The sequence below is a fragment of the Alnus glutinosa genome, chromosome 9, assembly GCF_958979055.1.
Source record: "Alnus glutinosa chromosome 9, dhAlnGlut1.1, whole genome shotgun sequence".
Classification (NCBI taxonomy): Eukaryota; Viridiplantae; Streptophyta; class Magnoliopsida; order Fagales; family Betulaceae; genus Alnus; species Alnus glutinosa.
Window position 1 is genome coordinate 5,375,492 of NC_084894.1, and position 15,098 is coordinate 5,390,589.

The 15,098-nt window shown below is 36.6% G+C and overlaps 2 protein-coding genes across 2 annotated transcripts; one reads left to right on the forward strand and one right to left on the reverse strand.

The window, feature by feature from the left end:
- Positions 1–6,817: 6,817 nt before the first annotated feature.
- On the forward strand, positions 6,818–10,637 carry LOC133877304 (tubulin beta-5 chain-like). Its single transcript, XM_062315558.1, has 4 exons — positions 6,818–6,976; positions 7,423–7,830; positions 8,204–8,473; positions 9,696–10,637. Exons 2-4 carry the CDS (start codon positions 7,437–7,439, stop codon positions 10,373–10,375), a joined length of 1,344 nt encoding a protein of 447 aa, XP_062171542.1. The 5' UTR covers positions 6,818–6,976; positions 7,423–7,436; the 3' UTR covers positions 10,376–10,637.
- A 1,305-nt stretch (positions 10,638–11,942) lies between these two features.
- Positions 11,943–15,069, reverse strand: LOC133877751 (G2/mitotic-specific cyclin S13-7-like). Its single transcript, XM_062316148.1, has 8 exons — positions 14,766–15,069; positions 13,780–13,912; positions 13,486–13,708; positions 13,280–13,396; positions 12,953–13,201; positions 12,704–12,865; positions 12,419–12,600; positions 11,943–12,318 (listed from the first exon to the last, which is right to left on the reverse strand). Exons 1-8 carry the CDS (start codon positions 14,803–14,805, stop codon positions 12,159–12,161), a joined length of 1,266 nt encoding a protein of 421 aa, XP_062172132.1. The 5' UTR covers positions 14,806–15,069; the 3' UTR covers positions 11,943–12,158.
- Positions 15,070–15,098: the final 29 nt, after the last annotated feature.

A 15,098-nucleotide genomic window follows, 5' to 3' on the forward strand; every position in this document is an offset into this window, starting at 1 on the left:
ACGGTCGGTTTAGAAGTGGGTAACCCTTGAAAGGAGTTCGGTCACCCTTTTTTCCTATGTGGAGTGGATCTCCACCCTTACCGTCCCCTCTATGAGGTGTGTGGGGCTAGAGCCACACTCCTCCACTTACATCTATGGGGTGGAGGGTTGCAATGGGATGGATATTTTTGTTTTTATTAGCGTAATTACTTGTATGGCATGTTGATGTGTTTTTGGATACATGTGTCACATTTTTATTGGTCTAATGTGAACAATATAATAAGCGACAAGTTTTCCTTTAGAAGTGTATAGCAGGCCGAATAAAAATTAGCCTGCCTCTACTATATCCGTCCACCTACATTGCTTATAGACATATTTCCAACCCTTAACCCTAGGTGAGCAAATACCCATTCCGATATTCGCCCATATATGGCATATAGCAAAATATGAGTAGATGGGGGCAGATATTCAATACAACAATGTGAAAATGGATTTTCAAGAAGGAAAATGTTAAATTTACAACACCAACACAACAACCCCTCACATGAGGGTGGACTCCACACACTAGGACCCACCCTCATGTCTGGGACCCACCCTCATGTGATGAGTTGTTGTAATGGTGTTGTGTATAAATCAAATCCCGGGAGAAAGTGTTTTGCATGCACAAGAAGCAAAAGAGTATAGGATAGCCATTCTTGTTATTAAAAGAATTTAAAAAAAAAAAAAAAAAAAAAAAAAAAAAAAAAAAAAAACCACATTCCCAAGTAAGGGAATGTGAATTTTCATTTCTCTAAAATGAATTCACATTCACAACAAAGGCATCATCATTGGGGAGGAAATTCACATTCCCAAACTTAAGTGCAAACAAACGAGTACAAACTCCCTATAATTATCAAAATTAGAAATTCGGGTAATTATCTGTCACATAGACAAAATTGAGAAATTTTTGGAATACATTACTTGAAAATTGTTGCATTAAGGCTCTGTCAAAACCTTTAGACATAAAAGTTTTTTGGAAAACATTTTCCCTATTTTTTCATTGTTTGGTACAATAAAAAATCGTGGTCAAACCAAAAACATTTTTAGCCTTCTTTAATTCTTGTAAAATGGTTTACGGTTTTTAAACCATTTTATGAATTTGAGCTTCTCATTCTCGACCAACAGTACCCAACCTCCGTCTCACACGCACTCTCTCTCACTCGCTGTCAGAGCCATCGTCGGGGTCGCTGGAGTCGTCTCCAGAGTTTAATTTCTAATCACAAGATCTGGCAAAGGAGCTCTGTCTCCAGACTCTCCACACAAAAGGCATACTTCTTAAACAGAATCAATGAAAGTCACGTGGTCAGATCTATTATTGCAGTATAAATAAGAGGTTTCTCCATGATCAATGGGTCATAGCATGTGAGTAAGGACCATGGCAACGTTTTCTTGGGACAAAGAGTTGTTTAATTAATCTATAGAGTAGATTTTGGGACCACATATGTTGTATACGAGGATGAGATCTTGACTCCTGTTGAAGAAGAAAAAAAATGTTGTTTTTCGAACATATTAAAAAATATTTATAATAGTTCCAAAATTATTTAAGAAATTAAGAACATATAATGGTTTTGCATGAGACATGATTTTACTTGAAGTCATGTTTTGAAAATTGATTTTCACTTGATATTGTGTTTAGAAAACAGAATTTTATAAAAGTATACGTTGCAGTCTGGTTTCATCTGGATAAACTCATTCTCAGTGCCATAATTTCTTCTCTCACGGAAGGAGTATTGACGCACGTCGTCGGAGTTCAAACTTCTCGTGAAGTGTCGGTTCGATCTCCTCGAAAAAATGTTTGCTTCTCAATCCAAGGCTCGGCAACATGCAGACCCGCCACCAATTAGCAACAATGAAGAAGGGCAGCCTATTCGTGGCTGACTATTTAAACCATAAGGCTCAAAATATGTCTCATATATTAACCCTCTGTGAAGGACTTTTAAAGGATTGGAAGCTTATCTCTTATGTTCTTGGTCTTAATAGCTGAATATAAATCCTTTTAGCAACCTCAATTACTACCCGCGAACCCATGATCTCCTTGGAGGACCTCTATGCTCACTTGTTGAATTATGAGCAACGATTAGACTACCAATTATTTTGAGTTTATTTTTGTTCTATCATTCTTGTCAAATAAGAAGAAAAGAAAAAAAAAAAAAAGTAGCAAAAAAGTGGATATAAAACTCTTAGAGCATCTGAAGCATATCACTAAATGGCTCATATAAGATATATTTAGGTAATATGATCCACTTTTTTTCCTTCAACAAGTTAGTCCAAACACAATTTGTGCTAAAGTTAATATGAGATCGCTATCGAGTGGGTTTTGTGATTTCAAAATGAGCGATTTAAAAAATAGCAATTTCAAAATGCACTTAAGCGTTTGATAAAATAACGGTTTAGCCTTTAAAATTATATATTATTTTACGTTTTCAAACTGCAACTTTTGAAAAACGTACTTTCAAATGAGGCACTTTCAACAATTTTGTTTAAAATACACATTTGGCCTACGAAATTATAGATTCATAGAGCCAAACAGAATCTTTAGTCTTTCGAGATCGAGGTTTACGTGATGGAGTATGCTTCTCATATTATTAATCGAGAATCAAATCTCGTGATTAACCTATTGTTTAAGTGTGGGACAGTTCAAGTGCTTTGAGTTTACTCCTAAGTTATAATAATATATCTTGTGGTTAGCTGTACATAATGAATTTTTCTCCCTTTTTTTTATAAAAAAATAAAAAACAATCTTTTTACAAGGTTAATTAATTTTGGTAATTAATTAAGATGGCCCTATGGAAGGTAACCTCTTTGAGTAATAATATATAGAGATAATGAGCAGCATATATTGAGGCGGTTGGGACATAATAAGTAACCTAAACTCTAAGCTAAAGGTAGATCAAGTCGGGAATAAAATAAAGTAGAACATGTGTTAATCGAGCTTAGGTACAGTGGAGTGTGGTGTGAGATTAGATAGGCTTATAACGTTGGTTGGCACTTGGCAGGTCACATGCCCCAATCCATAATCTCATGTGACTCTTACAGCAAAGCTTTTCCTACCTTTTTCTGTCCTTTTGTACATAGTTTTGGACACGGCCAGCAATTCTTTGAATTAGTAATTGTAATTATGCCGGCTGAGTTGACAAAAAAGACCTTCATTTCTTCAAAGTAGTTTAATGAATTGACTCGATTGCCCTCCAGTCTAATTGAGAAATGAAAAAGTTTTTCTTGAGTGGAATTTTGCCAATAATATAATTGATTAACTTTACTTGACCCCATATATTAGGTTTTCAATCATTGTTTAATGTAACACAAAACAAGTTCCATTGCTTCTTCAAGAAATGGATGTAACACCATAGTGAAAAACACTTACCAAAGTTTAAACTTTAATAGCATATAATTTGTTTCAATCATTGTTTAGGTTTTATTTAACAAATATCCATAGATGATGAGTAGGAAAAAAAAAATGAAACTTAGTCTAATGCTCTGTATGTTTCGATGTAAATTGTTTTTTGTAGTAAAATATTTTCAACAAAATCAATTTTTTTTAGAAAAAATAATTTTTCTAAAAATAATTTTTGGTATTTGGGTATTTGACTTGTATGAAAAAAATTACAAAATGCAAAAAACAAACGATGACAAAATTCTAGCGATTGTGGCAGGAATCCAGCAGCACTAGCCAGATTCCGTCGTCAATCGACAAAATTCTGGCCAGTTTCGTCTGAATCTAGCACAATGCAGCCGGAATCTGGCAATAGTAGTCAGATTCCGACGCATTTGGCCAGTACAGTCGGATTCTTGCCAGTTCCGGTTGTACTGGCCAAATTCGTCGGAATCTGGCTACTATTGCCAGATTTTGGCAACAAGACCGAAATCCGGTGCAAAATGATTCTGGCTATGTTGGTTGGAATCCGGTGCAAACTGCTAGATTTCGGCACTGGCTGACCGGATTTCAACGACAGTGACTAGAATTCGGGAGCCATTTTCGCCAGATTTTGGTGCCTGGATCCCAAAATCCTGAAACATTCGGCTCAAATTTGGGCCGCCAATAAACTCTAATATTCAGCGATGGCGAATTCTCACAAATGTGCGTGTAAGAATGAAGAGTTTAATTTTTTTTTAAAAAAAAAAAAACGATTTACGATTTTTAAAACCATAAAATTATTTTCCAAAAATTAAAGAGGTTTTTTTTTTGTCAAATTGAAAATAATTTTTGTTCACCATCATTTTTTGTTGCACTAAACACCGAAAAACACAAAAAATATTTTTCAAAAAATATTTTACATCTTAACAAACGAAACATAAAAGTTTTCATGTAATTTTAATTTAGTCCCTTGTAGGAGTGAACCAAAGGGGGACGAAGAGCGGCCATGGCCCCTTATAGGCCCCCCTCCTCCCACAAAAGGGGAAAAAAAAAAAAAAAAAAAACTTATTATGATAGCCTAATTTTTTTTAAAAAAATAAAAAATAAATAAATCAATGCAATCTAATCCCTTTAAAGTTAAGTTTTTAGTTCGGTCCTAATCTTCCTAAGTTGTTAATTTCAAAAATAGAGTATGTTTGATCATCTGTTTTTTAGAATATTTTTTATTTTTAGTTTGAAAAAAGTATTATAACGTGACATAAATCTAAATTTTTTTTTTAAGTGTTTTATAGTGTTTGTTAATATATTTGTCTTTGAGAACCAAACCAAAAGACAGAGAACAAACACATAAATAAACAATCAATCCTTTTAAATTATTATGTCTTTATCGGATCAAACAAACAATTGAATTTTACCACATAATTAGAACTCAAATTCTTTATTAATTTATTCAAAATTTTGTAATGATTCGGCGCCATTAAAGATAATGTAGGATTTCAGTCAATCCATTAGGCATATCATTGAATTGAAATTGAATATTTGTTAAACTGTTTACTTGATTGAGACTTACCATCCACTATATTTCAATCACCATTTGATCTTTAATGTTATTAAATTAAAAAGTTATATATATGGAGACAACCAAAAGAAAATAATACAAGTCAAAAAGCACGTTCTGTTCATTTTGATTTTGAACCAACACTTTACTAAACAAATCAAATCAACTTTAAATTAATTTCAACTTATTTACAGCCGTCCATACTAAATACCAAAATGTATAAGGTAAAACCTGTTGTATAATGAAAAAGATGAATGCCAAAGCTGTTTTTAGTATTTTTTTTATGTCTATTTGAAAGGACATAAATATAGCCAACATTATTTGTAGACTTTGGCAATTTTGACACGATCTGCGAAATCGACACGAACACGGCACGAATATATAGGGTTTGGGTTTATGCTATAACTCGTTTATGACCCGTCAACCCGTTCATGACACGTTTATGACCCGTTAATGACACGTTTGTGACCCACTAACCTGTTTATGACCCGTTTATGACCCATTGACCCGTTTATAACATATTTATGACGTAATAATTACATATTTTTTTACCAAATTAGCTAAATGGGTTGACACGCTAACCCGATGGGTTGACACGCCAACCAAATGGGTTGACACGACAACCCGAATTGCCAAGCCTAATTATTTGACATGTGACTCAGCAAATTTTCTCTTAAATTTAGGTAAAAAAATCTTTTCTTTTATTTTTTAGATATGAACTTTTTGAAACATCTACGTCTCATTATCTATTTTAGTTATTTACTTGTATTATTCTATTTAATTTGGCAAGCACAGGAGCAGCTCACCAATTTTTAATTTAAAGCAATTAATTGAATATATTTCTATATTCACCCAAAATTGCATTTTGGCTAACCAAAGGTTTTGCCAAATGTCTTATCCATGTTAAAAAAAAAAAATTCTTTCTTTGACGTAAATTTTCTTGTAACCTAATCTATGAAATGTCATGTGTTTAGCATGAGAAGCTGTCACTCATATTGTAGACACAATCTTGATGAAAGAAATTCTTCTCCAAATCTATGATTTTGAGCTTGTTTGGTAACCCATCCTAATATTTCCAATTTCCAATTCCCATTTTACTTATCTCAAAAAAATCAAATAAAAAACATTCCAACTTTTTTACACTTATTACGTCACATCAATAATTTTTTATTACTATTCAAATAAAAAAACTCACTACAACACTTTTCTATAAAACATTCTCAAATTTTATATCACATCAATCATTTCATACTATTATTCAAATAAATATTCCAATTTTCATTTACTTACCAAAATATTATAAATATTATAATCACGGAACTTGTTGACCCTATGTGTGGACCCCAGCCGGTGCTATGATTTTATTTAATATGAATGGAATTTGTTCCCAAAAAATTAAAAAATAAAAAATTGAAGAAGATTTTCTAGATTTTCTCACATGTTTTTTAAATAATAAGGAAAAAATTTGGAAAAGACACATATTTTTTTAATAAAATTTCTTTTATTCTATTATTTCTATTTAAAAAATACGTACTTTTCACACGTAAAAGAGACCCATAAAATTTTTATAAACCGATGATGAAGTTTTTCTGTCCTAAGACTTAAGTAATAAATAATAATAAATAAATAATTTTTTTTTAAAAAAAAAAAAAGAAGAAGAAGAAGGGAATAGATAACGATTGGGTACCAAATGACAAGGGACAGTGAAGTCAATAAGCACAAGGTCATTTCTGTCTATAGGTACAAAACCCCCATTTCACACCGTAACTAGCTCGATCCACACCCTATATTCTGTCCATCGACGGCATCCAACGGGGCAACACGAAACGAGAGGGAAATAACGCTGGCCCTCCGATCTTACAACCTGGCACTCTTGCTTCATTATATAACCCCACATTTCAACTGCTCGTCTTCCCAACCCACTCTCAGTCTCTCTCTCTCACTCACTCACTCATAATCCGATCGAGTCACGCCAGTGCTCGATCGCCGGAACTTCACCGGAGCCCCGCCGGGATACTCACTTCTAGTCGCCGGATTACTCATCGGTGAGTTCCAGTTCTTAGATCTGGCATGTATTTTACTGTGTCTGATTGCTCAGAAAACCGAGGAAAGGAAAGGAAAAGCGAAAAAAGCGTATTTTTGATTCTACGTTTTGGAATGTGTTAATTAACTTTCTTTTGCTTCCCTTTATTTTCTCGGCAACCAAACGGTCTAGATATTCTAGTTTTCTTGCTTAATGCTGGAATTTTGTATTTCTCTGTCTTTATTCTGGTTTGTCAGAACATAATTCTCATTTTGAACTCTCTTCCGTGATTTTTTTTCCTCAATATGTTTAGCAACTGAGCAATGGAAGAAATGAGGGATTTACGTTTCAGAGATCATAATACAGTTCTGTTATTGTTTTTCTTATTTCCTCCATATTCATCATTAGGCTTTTAACTGAATTTCACTGATTTTGCTGTTTGATTATTGCGCTTGTACTTGTGCTTAGTTTCCAGAAAGAAAATGAGGGAAATCCTTCACGTTCAGGGCGGGCAATGCGGCAACCAGATCGGATCAAAGTTTTGGGAAGTGGTCTGCGACGAGCACGGCATCGACCCTACTGGTCGGTACACTGGGAACTCCGATCTGCAGTTGGAGCGCGTTAATGTGTACTACAACGAGGCCTCCTGTGGGCGGTTCGTCCCTCGTGCTGTGCTCATGGATCTGGAGCCCGGTACCATGGACAGCGTAAGGACCGGTCCATATGGCCAGATCTTCAGGCCCGATAACTTCGTTTTTGGGCAGTCTGGTGCTGGCAACAACTGGGCCAAGGGTCATTACACCGAGGGAGCGGAGCTCATTGATTCGGTTCTTGATGTTGTGCGAAAGGAGGCTGAAAATTGCGATTGTCTTCAGGGTATTATTTCTCGTTTCTGATCGATTTTCCTTTTGTGTTCAGTTACTTTTAATTATTTGCTGCAAATGGAATTAGGAATTTATATGGGTTTTAGTTGATCTGAATCTGAAGTCAGGAGTTGATGCCTGAGAACTGTGGTCAATATGATTTTGGAACTTACTAAAGAATCAGAAAAAAGCACGCTATCAGGCTAGTTATTGTGCTTATTAAACTTGGGAAATCACATTTTATATTGCATACCGTCTGTAATCTAATCCAAATTCAGTTCTTGAATCTAATTCTGGACATTAAAAGTGGCCTAGCAATTTTTTTATTTTTTTTTTCTAACTTTCGTGTCTGATAGAAATTAGTTTTGATCTTACTTGTACTGTAGGTTTTCAAGTATGCCACTCGCTCGGTGGAGGAACTGGTTCTGGGATGGGGACTCTGCTTATTTCGAAGATCAGGGAAGAGTACCCTGATCGGATGATGCTTACTTTCTCTGTGTTCCCATCGCCAAAGGTCTCAGATACTGTTGTTGAGCCATACAATGCCACACTTTCTGTTCACCAGCTTGTTGAGAACGCAGATGAGTGCATGGTGTTGGACAATGAGGCGTTGTACGATATTTGTTTCAGGACTCTCAAGTTAACCACTCCAAGCTGTAAGTTTATTACATTCCACTGAAACAGAGTAGAAGCTAGGATTTTAGTTCAGTTGAGTGTCGAGGCTTATCGATGGGCATTATTTTGAAGAAATTAGTGATGCAGTTTTCTTATGCCAAGTTAGTTGTCTTGAGTTTGTCATATGTGAACTGGTTAAATTGGAACAAGTACCAAGCTTATTTAGGATCATGTCGAACATGTTAAATTATCTTGTGTGTGCGCGCTACTTACTGATCAAGTTTCTGTATGCTAATTGCATGCTAAAAATTATATACTCGCCCATTTTATCAAAAGGGGAAAAGTTAAAATACTTAGTAAAAACTCAGAGATGTTAATCATGTCCTTATTTTATAGATTATTATTGTATAAACTCTTTACATGATTTGATGGATAGGACTGCTACTCGTTTGCTGTGTCATTTGTTTTCACTTGAAGCCCATGTGCCCTGGTAGCTCACATTATATTTGGCTTTGTTGTGTTCTGAGTATTGTCAATTCTTACGGTTAGTGGTGGACAGCTGTTGTCCTGATGAAAAGTTTTATCATTCATTGATTACACCTGCTTGATTGGTTGCAATATGTTGTGGGGTCAATTTGTTGCCTGCCCGATTATCATAATGAACCTTATTTGGTAGCATTCATTAGGTTCATTTGATGCTTGAACTGTACTTATCTCAATAACTTGGTATGATGGCATGTGCTGAAACTGACTTGTGAGTCTGTGCTTTGAGTGATTTCGAATGTGGGATCCACAGTGGATGTTGCATGATACATACAGGTGTAGGCATGGGAAAAATGGATACTTGGTTATGTTGGTAAGATGTCGTTGTCCAATGCCTTATGACACTGACTGGCTTTGTTTTTGGGTGTATGGTACTGCATAATAGTTGTACTGAGCCTTCTTGTATGTAGTGTGATGAATTTTATATCATCAAGGACCAAGATATGCCATATCTTTCACTGATGCTGGATCCACCATATCTTATGAAATTATTTTTGACATTTGGTTGGATGAAGTTGTTTTATGATTTACTAAAATGGAAAGTTGTTATCCTTTGGGGGTTTAAACAGGCCGTAAAAAATGTTATAATGCTTCAAACTTTTTTGGTATTATTGGTATAATGTGTTTTTAAATTGAAAGGTTTCAGATTTTTTTGAAGTGCTCTCCTTTATCTCTACCATGATGCATGCTGATTAACTTTGATTTATTTGCCTCTGGCAGTTGGTGATCTGAACCATCTGATCTCTGCAACCATGAGTGGTGTTACATGCTGCCTGAGATTCCCTGGCCAGCTTAACTCTGACCTCCGGAAACTTGCAGTGAACCTCATTCCATTCCCCCGTCTGCACTTCTTCATGGTTGGGTTTGCTCCTCTTACCTCACGTGGGTCTCAACAGTACCGTGCTCTAACTGTCCCAGAACTCACCCAGCAAATGTGGGATGCCAAGAATATGATGTGCGCCGCAGACCCACGCCATGGTCGCTACCTCACAGCTTCAGCCATGTTCCGGGGCAAGATGAGCACTAAAGAGGTGGATGAACAGATGATCAATGTACAGAACAAGAATTCTTCGTACTTTGTTGAGTGGATTCCGAACAACGTGAAATCAAGCGTATGTGATATTCCTCCTAGAGGCCTCTCAATGGCATCAACCTTTATTGGAAACTCAACCTCCATCCAGGAGATGTTTAGGCGGGTGAGCGAGCAGTTCACGGCTATGTTTAGGAGGAAGGCTTTCTTGCACTGGTACACCGGGGAAGGCATGGACGAAATGGAGTTCACTGAGGCTGAAAGCAACATGAATGACCTTGTATCTGAATACCAGCAGTACCAAGATGCCACAGCTGAGGAGGAGCTTGAGTATGAGGATGAGGAGGAAGGTGTGCAGGAGGAGATGTAAGGAGGTGTGGGAGATATAAAAGTTTTTTCCTAGTGCATTATCATATACGGTGGCAAAAAATCTACTACTTGCGGTAATGATGGTAAAGAGTTGGGAAAGTGCCTAGTTTTCCTCGTAGTCTGATATTAGTGGTTGGGAGATAGAAAGTTGTGTGTATGTTTGATTTCAAACTTTACTTTCTGTATCAGTTTCTCTATATTTGAAGTTTAGAGTTGCGTGGTTAGTGGTTAAATGCTATCATCAATGTTAGCTTTTCATGGAATGCCTTTCTCTCTGTTAGTCTAATCATAATTCATGAGCTCTTTCTCTTCAATTATTGGGGTGTGTGTTCATCGGGTTGGCCCAAACCGAATGACCTGACGATTCCAATTCAAGTCGATGGATTGGAATCGGGTTAAATGCTATCATTAATGTTAGCTTTTCAAGGAATGCCTTTCTTTGTGTTAGTCTAATCATGATTCATGAGCTTTTTCTCTTCAATTATTGGGGTGTGTGTTCATCGGGTTGGCCCAAACTGAATGACCCGACGATTCCAATCCAAATCAATGGGTTTTGGTCGGGTTTTTTTCTCCATCTGCCGGTAGGTTGGTTGAGTGGGGGAGGGGGTTTTCGACTTTATTGGATCGGAGATTCGGCAAAGATTGTGGTTTATAAGTATAAGTATATTTTATATATTTATTAACATTTTTTGGTTTTTCACCTTTAGATCAACAAAGATTGTGGTTTTTCTGCTATTTTGTGAGTTGATCCAATGGTGTGAGGGCTAAATTAGGGCCGAGTATCAATTAAATTCGGTGTGAAGTTGGTTAATTAACTGATTTTATACCAACAACGAGTACTTTCGACAATGCAGGTTAATCAACTAACTCGGTTAATTGTCGGTCGGTTAACCGACAATGGATGATGATTGTTTGAAGCGAAGAAGTCTTAAACTCCATTTAAACCCAATTGCACCACTTTTACGCTAACAATGAAAAAAAGACCTTTCATTTTTCACTCTTACTTTTCTTCCCAATACATGATTTATTCCGCTTCTTAAGTTTGTAACGATCTCACCCTTAAAAATGATTACTAACCTGAGTACATACTGTTTTTTTTTATTCCGCCTACTGACCACCGAAAGTCGGTTGTTGGTCTATGGTTATTATTGGTGACTTGATCAGATATTTTGCCCACCCCCATATCCGTCTGAGACGAAGGCGAGAGTTATCTTCCTCTGTCGGCGATGAGCAAACTTTTTAGCTTGATTTTTTCTCCATTTTATATTTTTTTTCAGTTCATTCGTAAATCAAACTGTCTACCGACCCAATCGATCTCAACACAGAACCATCTCTACGGGGGAGAGAAATGTGTAAAAACCAAGAAATGTGTAAAAATAGGCGTTAATTCAAAAAAAAAAAATTGACATACAAAATTAGATGGCAAGAGCAATTGTAAAAAAAAAAAAAAAAACTAAAACAGTTGGGAGTTTGGGACTTCACGTAAATCGAGTAGCCCAAATACAACAGGTGTGTGTATGTACAATGAAATGTGAGTGAACACCCAAAACAAGACAAACAAACATGATCTTCTATTAGTATAGAAAAATGATCACAAATGAAGCTCAATTTTAGTAATGACTGTAAAAAAAACTCGAAGTCAACACTTTGTTTTTGTAGCTACTAGAGAAGATGATTATATAACAACAATGAAAGCTATACTGATCATAACAGCAAAATGATCTCCCCCTATTCAACACTGTCTCACATCTAACACACCAGTGGCACAAGTGCCATCAAACTATCTAACTTGAGAAGGAGTTCAATGGTTTGCTTGAAAGGCTTTTGGCTGGCGTGAGAAGAGCCACAGTGCCCCTATCCGAACCTGAGAATTTCCTGTACACTGCTTTCAGCTTGCTCTCTTCAGCTGCTGAATGTAAGCTCACCAAGACCTCTGCGCACTCCCTGTTACATGGCAAAAATCCCTAATTATTATTATACAGTCCATGGAGAGAGTAATGTCCATCAAAATCAACAAGTAAGAAGAAGAAAGAGAAAAGCTTACTTTAGTTGATCTTCCGAGTAGCCTGTGTGGTGCTCTAGAGTTTCAGTCCAGAAAGGGGTCGTTTCAAGTGTACATCTTGCAGCATATACAGCAGAGGCAGCAATCATGGAAGGGCAGTGCGAAATTATTGTAGGATAGTGCATTAAACCAAGTTCAGCTAGGAAATACACTGTGTTCTCCATCTACAAACACATTAGCACAAAAATCAAACAGTTAATTATTATCCAAATTTCCTCTTACTGAAGGAAATCTGAATTTTGGAAACGAAATTCTGAATTTATGTACCGCCTGATCTGATGGAATAGAGGCCTTGATATATCGAACAAGAAAGACATAGGGAGTAGGGACAGTCAATAACCATCCCAGCTTTTCCAAGATTGCTTTCTCAGTGACCAAAATCTGTTCTTTCACATAGGCATTGTCTGAGATGCAAACGAAGTCATTGACCTGCCATTGTCCAAGAAACCCAAGATTGAGCAAACAGAAAATCTTGTAAAAAATAAAGTAGATGAAGAAAGTAAGGAATATTACTACCTCTGGTGCCCAAATCTCTTCATATTTGCTTGCAATGAGCATGGAGCTTATTCCAACCAACTGAAGTTCCCTCCTAGATACAGCTTTCTCAGAAAGGAACCGATCCACAATGTTTATTGTGAGATAGAGGGTTTCAGGCATGAGTTCAAACTTGCGATGAACTTCTATCAGCCAGTCTACAAGGATTCCTCTCATCTTAACATTTATGTCTGGCTGCTTAACCATGTAGTCGTGCACTACACTCGCACACTGCCGCAGTAAATTCTAACATCAGACAAAAACAATTAAGGGAGAGAAGAGACTCAGAATGTATGATTGAAACATTACCTCAGTGTGCTTGTAGAAGCTGTACATGTCATCCAAGTATTCAACTACTGCCAATTCGTTGTCGACATCGGCTACATCGATGTTCTCGATTGGCTTCTTGGTGAGTCCACAAGCAGCCTGAGGTTGTCAATACGTTTAGTTTAGTATACAACAAACAAAGAGACAGAACATTATCAACATTCAAAAACCAGAAGAAACAAAATCACCTTGCTTCTGGCAGTAAGGGTTGAAGAGAAGGTCTTTCCATTCTTCCTTGTAGAACCTTCTCTTGATATTCTTCCACCAGCATTTTTACCCTCGTCCTCTTCATCAGAGCTAATCACTATCACCTCCTCGGGTATGGGCTTCTTCTTGATTACAATCTTCTTAGGTACAACCACCTTTGTTGCTGCCCGGCCTTTACCAGCTGCTTGTGCATTAGCCAGTTCCCTGCAAGGCAAGAATTATTATTATTATATGAGCAAGCAGAGAGAGAGACAGAGACAGAGACAGAGACAGACTTTGCATTGTTCTGAGAAATCTGAGCATGATGAGGCTTCCCTTCCACAGCTCTCTTAGCAACCAGATTACCAATATCTTGGAGAACCCGCCTATTCCTTCCTTCTACTGGCATATTTTTCAGTTTCCCTTCACCTGAAAATACCGTAAAATCAAAATAAACATGAATCTGGTACATCGAATAGCCCAGAAATACAAATTGAGTACGAAATCGAACTTTGATGATAAGGAGAGTAGTAAGTCAGCAACAAATATGGATTAAAGAAAGAAACAAGGAACCCTCTAAACAGAAGAAAACCAAAAAGAGCCCTCCAATAATTAAAGAAAAAACTAGAACGCTTCGTTCTTATTAGCCGTCAAATTGCATCAAACAAAAATCCCTCAGAACTGAAATTACTCAGATCTCATTGTTTTTCATCAAATCACGATAATGGAACGAACAAATAAGAAATTAAACTTTACTCAAAGAATCAAAAGAAGCTAATTTTGTGCGGTTCTTCTCTATCAGTTACTAAAAAAACCGAAAAGTCAAGAAATCAACAACCAAAGAATATAATTTTTCACTAATTTCATAAAATCGTTGCAAGTGCGATAGCCAAATAAACACCCGGTTTCAGATTCAATCCAATATTCCACTCGAAATCAAAATCCAGTTATTATAGATCCCACTAATAGATAAAAAAGAAACCAAAGAAGAAATGGACTAATCTCAAAAAGAAAATCCAGTTGCCGATTCGATCCAAAGTGCGAAAAAATCAAAACACCCAAACAGGACACAAATTCCGACAAACACCCGGTGGCAGACTCAATAAAATATTCCAAAGGAAATCAAAACACCCAAAAAAGAAATGGATAAATATCGAATGAAAATCCAGTTTCATATTCAATCTACTAGTGTGAAAGAAATCAAAACCCAAGGCATCACAAAAACTAACAGAGATATTACGAACAGATATGGGGTCGAAACTCAAAAAAGAATTGGAAGTACCTCCGGGCTGTTGCAGAGGAACAATAGGTCTTGAGGCCATTTCTTTTTCTTGTTCTTGTTCTTGAGTGTTATAGCCAAAAACTCCTCCAAAGCTCGACAACAACGACGACAGAAACACTTGGAGACGACTGTTGTGCGTCTCTCCTTCTTCAGCGTCTGTGGTCGCCACCTCGTCGACCCCAAATACCACAATCTCTCTCTCTCTCTCTCTCTCTCTCTCAAGTTTTCTCTCTCCCAGATTCTATTGATTTCTTTCCCTTTGAGACTTCTCTTGCTTTCGGCTTCGCTGTGTTGCTTTCAAATTTTCTTCTGGGTTTTGAATTTTAAAGAATG

Coding starts and splice junctions, on each gene's coding strand:
- LOC133877304 (XM_062315558.1), top strand. CDS start 7,437: ATGAGGGAAATCCTTCACGTTCAGGGCGGGCAATGCGGCAACCAGATC. Junction 7,831..8,203: donor AAATTGCGATTGTCTTCAGG/GTATTATTTCTC, acceptor CTTGTACTGTAG/GTTTTCAAGTATGCCACTCG. Junction 8,474..9,695: donor CAAGTTAACCACTCCAAGCT/GTAAGTTTATTA, acceptor TGCCTCTGGCAG/TTGGTGATCTGAACCATCTG.
- LOC133877751 (XM_062316148.1), bottom strand. CDS start 14,805: ATGGCCTCAAGACCTATTGTTCCTCTGCAACAGCCCGGAG. Junction 13,709..13,779: donor ATTTCTCAGAACAATGCAAA/GTCTGTCTCTGT, acceptor CTTGCCTTGCAG/GGAACTGGCTAATGCACAAG. Junction 13,397..13,485: donor CCCTTACTGCCAGAAGCAAG/GTGATTTTGTTT, acceptor TGACAACCTCAG/GCTGCTTGTGGACTCACCAA.